The 9,959-nt window shown below is 39.7% G+C and overlaps 1 protein-coding gene across 1 annotated transcript; it reads right to left on the bottom strand.

Moving 5' to 3' along the window:
- Positions 1-3,960: 3,960 nt before the first annotated feature.
- On the bottom strand, positions 3,961-4,451 carry LOC122675335 (40S ribosomal protein S24-like). Its single transcript, XM_043873912.1, has one exon. It carries the CDS (start codon positions 4,441-4,443, stop codon positions 4,045-4,047), a length of 399 nt encoding a protein of 132 aa, XP_043729847.1. The 5' UTR covers positions 4,444-4,451; the 3' UTR covers positions 3,961-4,044.
- Between the last annotated feature and the right edge of the window lie 5,508 nt (positions 4,452-9,959).

Here is a 9,959-nt window from a genome sequence, read left to right as displayed (position 1 = left end):
ATGAACATCTCCACTTGGGGATGGTATTGTATTAAAATATTCTCCACACTTCCCCTGAAGGTGCCTGAAATGAACATTTTTCTAGGATATTTTCATGGTCAATTCTAGGCAGGTAAATAAGTGTGTTAGCCTGCTGACCCTTGTATTATTACTTACATACAAATACTATGTCCCGTGTACTTGAAGGGCATGGCAACCCACTGCAGTATTCTTGCCTGGAGAATGCCATGTATAGAGGGGCTTGGATGACTACAGTCCATGGGGCAGCAAAGAGACACAACTGAAGTGACTGAGCACAATAACGCTTAGCTGCATCAATCATAATGATGTAATAATTTACCTTAGGTCAAACAGCAATTAAAATACCAATGTTAGGATCTGAATTTAACCAGTCTCAATCTATAGTCTGCTGTTAATCACGATGTCATTTAATCTGGGTATCCAACTGAGACCTAGACCTGATGGACTGCAGCAATCCAGACTTCTCTGTCCTCGACTGTCTCTGGAGTTTGCTCAGGTGCATGTCCCTTGAGCCCCCCTGTCCTTTTGTCTTCAGTCTTTATCATCAACAAGGTCTTTTCCATTGAGCTGGTTCTTAGCATCAGGTGGTCCAAGTACTGGGATCAGCATCAGTCCTTCCAGTGAATATTGAGGCTTCCCTGGTGGCTCAGTGGTAAAGAATCTTCCAATGCAGTTTCAATCCCTGGGTTGGGAAGATCCCCTGGAGAAGGAAGTGGCAATCCACTCCAGTATTATTGCCTGGGAAATCCTGTGGTTAGAGGAGCCTAGCAGGCCCCAGTCCATGGGGTTGCAAAAGAGTTGGACACGATTTAGCGACTACGTGATACATAAGACGCCCTAAATCCCAAATTCTTTAGCCACCCTTTGCATTGAGAGTATTTCAGCAAAAAGTGCTTGCACAACACTAATCAGTAACCCTTAACCCCAAGAAGCAGGGGCAGTAGCAAATTTAATTAGAGTGGGTAGGTGATAAAGAGTGCCTTAAAGATGTCAGCAATATGTGAAATGGGTGCAGGGGTGGACCAGAGGAGTGGAGAGGTTCTGTCTCTAGCTGAGATTCCTTGTCTAGTGTTGACAGCAGTGGGATAGGCTGTGGTGTCCAGGGTTTGGCAGTGGTGATCATCACCTCACTGAACTGACTTCCTGGTGTGGCTTTGGCTGTTAAACTTCCTTTGTAGCCCGGTTCTTTTCCTCCTGCAGTCTACAAACTTCAGATGTTCTTAAAAACCCTCCAAAAGTGTCTGCTTGTCATCTGGCATTTTTTGTTTACAGTCAAAAGTCTTGACAAATACTCCTTGTCATTCGTGATGCCTAATTGGTAGCCATCTCTGTAGTCTCAATTCATATTCCTAATACATTCTTCACTTACGCAGTGAAAGTGAATGTCTAAGAGGTAAATAAGATCACATCATCCCTTTGCTTTAAAATCCTTCATTGATTCGTGCATTTAGATATAAATCCAAACTTTTTAGTGACCCTCAAAAGACTTTCACTATGTAACCACACAACTCACTGCATCTCTCCAACCACATCTCCCACTTTTTCTTTTCCTAATTTTTATTTGGCTTATTGCCTGCTTGACTTTTGCAATCACGATACAATTTAAAGCTTGCTTTAAAATGTCAGCAGCTTAAAATTATTAAAAGACATTTAAAACTAAATTTCCTAAAGTAAAGCCACTTATGTTCAGGTTGATTTACTTTTTCAATACAATGGATATATACTTTATTAAAACTAGAAGTCACCAAGTTCATAAGATTCTCTCCCTGCAGAGGACTGTCCCATTAGGTAATATAAGAACTATCTGATAATCGTAAAAAAAAAAAAAAACTCTGCTTTAGTCTAAATGTGCTATTTGAATTTAAAGGTTATCAAATGATTTCTGGTTTTTAGTTAAGCACATAAGAGCTTGGAAGTCACCTTTCCATTCTAACAACAAATAAAAGGCTAAACAAAAAGTCAACAGCTGTTTTTAGATTCATAAGAGAGGTAAGGTCATGGGGCAAACTGCTGCCTCCCAAACTGGAGACAGGCAAGTAAAATCTCAACATAGAGCAGAAACCCACAAGTAGAAATCTTGGGGGCGGGGGGGGATGAAAAATACTATGGCAGCCATAAGGGAATTCTCAGTTCTGTGAGCTTTGCCAGCTCAACTAATTTTTCAGTGAATGTTCAGAAGTCCCCTTGTGCTGTCAGAGGGGGAAGAAAAGGAACCACCATGAGATTCCACCAGAGCTTCTGTACCCTCTTAAGATCTCTCTCCCAAGAGAAACTAACCAGAGCCCAACATGCTGGGATTTTATCAGAGCCTCACTGACCTGGAACAGGGAAATACTCAACTCTAGCTCACTAGCCATCCTGTCCCACCTAAGGGGAAGGAGTTGGGGGAGGAGGATGTCCAGAAGCACTTAAAACGTTTACAGGCAGAGGCACAAGCACAAAAAGATACCAATCATAAGGGTACAGACTGCCCATACGTTACGCACACATTTTCTGAGTGTATTGTGTCCAGCTAACACCAAAAAAAAAAAAAAAAAATTTAGAAGGCATATTAAAAGCAAAATTGACGGTTTGGAGAGAGTAAGCATTAGAACCAGACAGGGATATGGCAGGGATGCTGGAATTAGACTGGGAATTTAACTCTGATTAGCATGCAAAGAACTGGGATGGATAAAGTAAACAGCATGCAGGAACAGATGGTCAATGCAAGCAGAGACGTGGAAATTCTAAGAAATCAAAAAAATGCTAGAGATAAAAAACAACAGAAAAAGAATGCCCCTACCAGTCATTAACAGGACATAGCTGAGCTTAAGGAATTCATAGAAACTGCCAACCTAAAAAAAAAAAAAACTATGTGATAATTGCGAAAGGTATGGCTCATATGTCATGGCAGTGCTAAATGGAGAAGAGAAGAAATATTTGAAACAGTAATGATGGAGAATTTCCCCCATGTTAATGTCTGACTGTTAACTGCTGTGACTGAATGTGTGCCTTCAGTAAATTGAAGCTTAATCCCTGATGTCATGTCACTTGGAGTGTTAGGCCTTTGGCAGGTAGTTAGGTCATCATAATGGGGCCTTCATAAATGGGATTAGAGTCCTATAAAATAGACACCAGAGAGCTCCCTTGCTCTGCACCATGTGAGCACACAGTAAAAAGATGACTGAATCAGGAAGTAGATCCTCATCAGACACTGAGTCTGCCAGTGTCTCCATCTTGAATTTCCCAACCTCCAGAATTGTGAGAAATAAATTTCTGTTGTTTATAAGCCAGCCAGTTTATGATACTCTGGTTAGAACAGGCTGAATGCCAGACCACAGATCCAAGAAACTCAACAACAAATGGTAAATGCCCCAACCACACCAAGGCATGTCATTTTCAAAGCACAGATAACTGAAGATTAAAAATCCAGGAAGAAGCCAGAGGAAAAATACATCTTACTTATAAAGGAGCACAGGTAAGAATCTGATGTCTCACAAACCATGAAAGCAAGAAGAGAGTGGTGTAACATTTAAGATGTTCAGAGAAACCCCCCCCCCCCCCGCAAAGTTAGAATTCTCTGCCTCATGAAATTATCTTGCAAAAGTGAACACTGAAGACTAGACTATCAAAATAGAGTGAATTTGTTGCTAGTACACCTGCCTAGCAAGATAAGCTCCAGAGAGAAAAGGAAAATAACCTAGATAGAAACTCATTACATAAAGGAAAAGCATCAAAGGATTAAGGAAAGGTAAATTTTTTTTCTTTGAACTGAATTTTGTTGAAAATAATAGCAACAGTACTATTTGATTAACAATATGTGACTATGCTTATATGTGTCATATGTATTTACATATGCTTATAAAAATGGAATGACAGGAATGAACAAGCAGTTCTAGAGAGGAATTAGAATCACTTTATTAAAAAGTGCTCACAGTACTGGTGAAGCAATAGTGTTACTTTTTTTTTTCATGGAAAAGGTCTTAGTTTATTCTTTCATGAAAAATCTGCACAAGCACCACAGATACAGTCACTGCAGAATCTTTACTCCTTCTTTTTGCCAGCACCAACATTGGCCTTTGCAGTCCCCCTGACTTTGTTCATTCTGGTCTTGCGTTCTTTTCGCTGTTTTCTTGAGGTCTTTTTCTTCTCATACAGGCCATGTCTTGCAAGCCTGTGTTTGGGCTCATTCTTCTTCGCGTAACCCAAGGAGTCGTAAATCATGCCGAAGCCAGTTGTCTTGCCACCGCCAAAATGGGTTCTGAATCCAAATACAAAGATGACATCTGGTGTGGTCTTGTACATTTTGGCCAGTTTTTCCCGAATTTCTGTTTTAGGTACTGTTGCCTTTCCAGGGTGAAGAACATCAATGACCATTTGTTTCCGCTGAAGCAGTCGGTTGGTCATGAACTTCCTAGTCCGGATAATTACTGTGTCGTTCATGATGGCCAGTAGTGTTACTTTCAAGTGGACTTAGATTTGTTGTATATTGCAAACAAGGATAACTTTTTTTAAAAAATGAAGTATAACTGATATGCTAAGAAAGGAAAGAAAAAAAAAAAAAAGGAAAGAAAATACATACGTAAAAAATATCAAAGCCACAAAAAGCAGAACAAAAATAAGAACAAAGAACAAAAAATAGTAACAAATATGGAAGATATTAATCGAACTATATCAGTTATATCTCTTTGCGACCCCATGGACTGACCCACCAGGATCCTCTGTCCTTGAGATTTTCCAGGCAAGAATACTGGAGTGGGTTACTGTGCTCTCCTCCAGGGGATCTTCCCCACCCAGGGATCAAGCTATGATCCCACATGCCGTATCTTCCGTGACTTCTGCACTGGAGGTGGATTCTTTACTGCTGAGCCACCAGGGAAGCCCAGTGGTACGAATACACACATTAAAAGACAAAAAATGTTAGAAGTGGATCACAAAACAACCGAAGTATTGTCTGCCTTAAACCCATATATAGATTAAATGGATGGGGTCTTCCCTGGTGGTTTAGTGGCTAGGCCTCTGAGCTCCCAATGTGGTAGGCCCAGGTTCAGTCCCTGGTGAGGGAATTGGATCCCACAAGCTGCAACTAAAACGAGTTCACATACCACAATGAAGATCTAACATTCCATGATCCCGTGTGCCACATCTAAGATCCAGCACAATCAAATACAAAAAGTAACAAAGATATACGTGCTAATACTAATGGAAAGAAAGCAGGAGTACTCTATTAATTTCAGACAGAGCAGACTTCAGAGCAAGGAAAATTACCAGGCTTAAAAAGAGGCAATGCATAATGATAAAGGGGTCAGTTCTTCAAGAAGACAAGAATTTGCACCTAACAACAGAACACTGAAATATGTGTAGCCAGAAGAAACAGATAAATCCACTAGTTTGGATAGAGACTTCAACTCCCCTTTCAGAAATGAACAAAATCCAGCAGGCAGAAAATGACAATTGAACTCAACAGCACCAACAATCAACTGGATATAATGGACATCTATAGATTGATTCATACCAACATCAGAATATACATTTTTCTCAAGTTCACCTAGAAAGATACATTCTGGGCCATAAATTAAAACTAATTTTAAAGAGTCTGATTCTTTGCTACCCCATGGACTGTAGTCAACCAGACTCCTCCATCCATGGGGGTTCTCCAGGCAAGAATACTGGAGTGGGTTGCCATGACCTTCTCCAGGGGATATTCCCAACCCAGGGATCAAACCCAAGTCTCCTGCACTATAGGCAGATTCTTTACCTTCTGAGCCACCAGGGAAGCAAATTTTTAAAAAACTAAATTTTTAAAAAACAGAAACCATCCAAGGCCTGCTCTCAGACCAAAATGGAATTAAACTAGATATAAATAACAGCCTGCAGAAATTTGCTCTGTGATGCATGGAGCTCAAATCAGGTGCTCTGTGAAAACCTAGAGCAGTGGGAGGTGGAAAAGTTCAAGAGGGAGGGGACATATGTATACCTTTGGCTGATTCATGTTGATACATAGCAGGGACCAACACAATATTGTAAAGCAATTATCCTCTATGAATGAATATTCATTGGAAGGACTGATGCTGAAGCTCCAATACTTTGGCAACCTGACTTGAAGAACTGACTCATTGGAAAAGACCCTGATGCTGGGAAAGATTGAAGGCAGGAGGAGAAGGGGATGACAGAGGATGAGATGGTTGCATGGCATCACTGACTTGATGGACATGAGTTTGAGCAAGCTCCGGGAGTTGGTAATGGACAGGAAAGCTTGGCACACTGCAGTCCATGGGGCTGCAAAGAGTCAGACATGACTGAGCGACTGAACTGAACTGAATTATCCTCCAATTAAAAATAAATAATTTTTAAAAAATAAAAATAGAAACTGTTCAATGCCTCCTGTCAGGTCAAAATAGAATTAAACTAGAAGTCAATATTGAATATCCCCAAATAATTGAAGATTAAACAGTACATGTCTAAATAACACACGGGTCATTGAGAAAACCTCTATGATGAGATTCTAAATGATTCTAAAAGATTCTCTATGATGAGTTTCTAAAATATTTTCAATCAAAAATTGTGAGATGCCGTGGAAACAGTGCTTAGAGGCAAATATATAGCATAGAGTGCAAATATTGGAAAAGAAGAAAGGTCACAGGACTTCCCTAGTGGTCCAGTGGTTAGGACTCTGCACTTCAAGTGCAGGGGGCACAGGTTCAATCCCTGGTCAGAGAATTAAGATTCCATGTGCTGTATGTTGCAGCCAAAATTTTTTGAAAAGAAGAAAGGTCTAAAATCAATCCATTAAGCTTCCACCTTAGGAAATTAGAAAAAGGAGAGCAAATTAAATCCAAAGTAAGCAGGAAAAAAGAAATAAAAATTAAAGAAGAAACCGATTGAAAACAGGAAATCAATAAAGAACAAAAATCTCATTCTTTGAAAAGTTCAGTAAAATTGATAAACCTCTAGCAAGGCAAACTAAAAAAGAGGGGACACAAATCACTAATACCATAAATGAAAAAAAGGAACATCATCTCGACCCATGGGCATTAAAAAGGATAATTAAGGAATACTATGAAATGGCAACCCACTCCAGTGTCTTGCTTAGAGAATCCCAGGGATGGGGGAGCCTGGTGGGCTGCCGTCTATGGGGTCGCACAGAGTCGGACACAACTGAAGCGACTTAGTAGCAGCAGCAGCATGAACAATTCTATCCCCACACATTTGATAACCTAGATGCAATAGACCAATTTCTAAAAGACACTATCTGCCAAAACCCACAGAAGAAAAAATAGACAATTTGAATAGGCCTATGGCATGCTGCAATTCATGGGATCGCAAAGAGCTGACACGACTGAGCAACTGAACTGAACTGAACTGATACTTATTTAAAGGGCTTCCCTGGTGGCTCAGAGGATAAAGCGTTTGCCTGCAAGGCGGGAGACCTCGGTTCGATCCCTGGGTTGGGAAGATCCCCTGGAGAAGGAAATGGCAACCCACTCCAGTACTCTTGCCTGGAGAATCCCATGGACGGAGGAGTCTGGTAGGCTACAGCCCACGGGGTCCCAAAGAGTTGGACACGACTGAGCGATTTCACTTTCACTTTCATACTTACTAAAGAATTTGAATTGCTAATGAATAACCTTCCAAAACAGCACCAGACTCAGATGAATTCACTGGTGAATTCTACCAAACGTTGAAGGAAGAGATTATGTCAATTATCTTTAGTCTTTTTCAGAAGACAGAAGCAAAAGCAATACTGCCTAACTTATCCTACAACAGCACTACCCTAATGTTGTTGTTCATTCCCTAAGTCATTTCTGATTCTTTGAGCCCCCATGGACTGCAGCATGCCAGGCTTTCCTATCCTTCACTATCTCCAGGAGTTTGCTAGAACTCATGTCCATTGAGTCGGCGATGTTATTCAACCATCTCATCCTCTGTCATCCCCTTCTCCTCCTGCTTTCAATATTTCCAAACATCAGAGTCTTTTCCAATGAGTTGGCTCTTCACATCAGATGGCCAAAGTATTGGAGCTTCAGCTTCAGCGTCAGTCCTTCCAATGAATATTCAGAGTTGATTTCCTTTAGGATTGACTGGTTTAATCTTGCTATCCAAGGGACTCTCAAGAGTCTTCTCCAACAGCACAGTTCAAAAGCATCAGTTCTCCTGTACTCAATCTTCTTTATGGTCCAACTCTCATATCCTTACACGACTACTGGACAAACCATAGCTTTGACTAGATGGACCTTTGTCGGCAAAGTGATGTCTCTGCTTTTTAATATACTGTCTAGGTTGGTCATAGCTTTTCTTCCAAGGAGTAGGCATCTTTTAATTTTGTGCCTGCAATCACCGTCCGCAGTGATTTTGAAGCCCAAGGAAAAAGAGTCTGCCACAGTTTCCATTTTTCCCCCCATCTATTTACCATGAAGTGATGCGTGTGGATGCCATGATCTTAGTTCTTTAAATGTTGAGTTTTAAGCCAGCTTTTCCACTCTCCTCTTTCACCTTTATCAAGAGACTCTTTAGTTCCTCTTCACTTTCTGACATTAGGGTGGTATCATCTTCATATCTGAGGCTGATATTTTTCCCAGCAATCTTGATTCCAGCTTGTGCTTCATCCTGCCCGGCATGTTGCAAGATGTACTCTGCATATAAGTAAAATAAGCAGGGTGACAATATACAGCCTGGAGGTACTCCTTTCCCAATTTGGAACCAGTCTATTGTTCCATATCCAGTTCTAAACCAGACAAATACAAGAAAACTACAGACCAATATCTCTCATGAACACACATGCAAAACTCTTCAACAAAATATTAGTAAATCAAATTCAACAATGTAAAAAAGGACTATACACCATGACAATGTGAGATTTATCCCAGTTATGCAACAATGGTTCAGAATTCAAAAATCAATTAATATAACCCATTACATTCACAGGGTAAAGGAGGAAAAAAATCACGTGATCATATCAATACATTCAGAAAAGGCATTTGATAAAATCAAACATTTATCCATGATAAACTCCCAACTAAAAATAGAAGGGAACTTCCTCAGCTTGATTTTAAAAAAAAATCTATAAAATAAGTTCTAGCTAATATTTTACTAGAGAAACTAGAAACTTCCCCACCAAGCTTAAGACAAGGATGTCTCCTACCACCACTCCTTTTCAATATAAAACTCAGAGTCCTAGCTAGGGCAATCACAGAAGAAAAGGAAATTAAAAGTATACAGATTGAGAAGGATGGAATCAAACTTTTTATTCACAGATGGTATGATTTTCTATGTAGAAAATCTGAAAGAATTGACCAAAAAAAAAATCTCCTGGATCTAATAAGCAATTATAGCAAGGTTGCAGGATACAAAGGCCAACACTTTCCTGTATACCAGCAATTAACAAGTGGAATTTTAAATTAAAAAACAATGCTATTTACATACCACCCCAAAAATTGAAATAATTAAGTAAAATCTTTAAAAAATATGTGTAAGAACTATATGGGGAAAACTACAAAACTCTGATGAACCAAACCCAAGAAAAAATAAGTGAAGAGGTGTTCCATGGTCATGGAAAGGGAGATTCAATATTGTCAAGATGTCATTTCTTTCCAAACTGATCTATAGATTCAATGCAATTCCAATCAAAATCCCAGTAAGCTATCTTGTGGACATTGACAGAGTGATTCTAAACTTTATAAGGAGAGGCAAAAGACCCAGAATGATCAACACAACACAAAAAGAAAAAAATAAATTTGAGGGACTGATACCATGCGACTGATACCTAGTGGCTTCAAGACTTACTAAAAGCTATAGTAATAAAGACACTGCTGTTAGAGAAAGAATAGACAGAGATCAATAAAATAGAATAGAGAATAGAATAGAGAGAATAGAGAATCCAGAAAACAGACCAATATAAATATAGCCAACTGATTTTCAGCAAAGGAGCAAAGGTGATACAGTGGAGAAAAGACAGTCTT

The sequence above is a fragment of the Cervus elaphus genome, chromosome 19 (assembly GCF_910594005.1).
Source record: "Cervus elaphus chromosome 19, mCerEla1.1, whole genome shotgun sequence".
Taxonomy (NCBI): Eukaryota; Metazoa; Chordata; class Mammalia; order Artiodactyla; family Cervidae; genus Cervus; species Cervus elaphus.
This window is presented reverse-complemented; position numbering and strand designations above follow the sequence as displayed.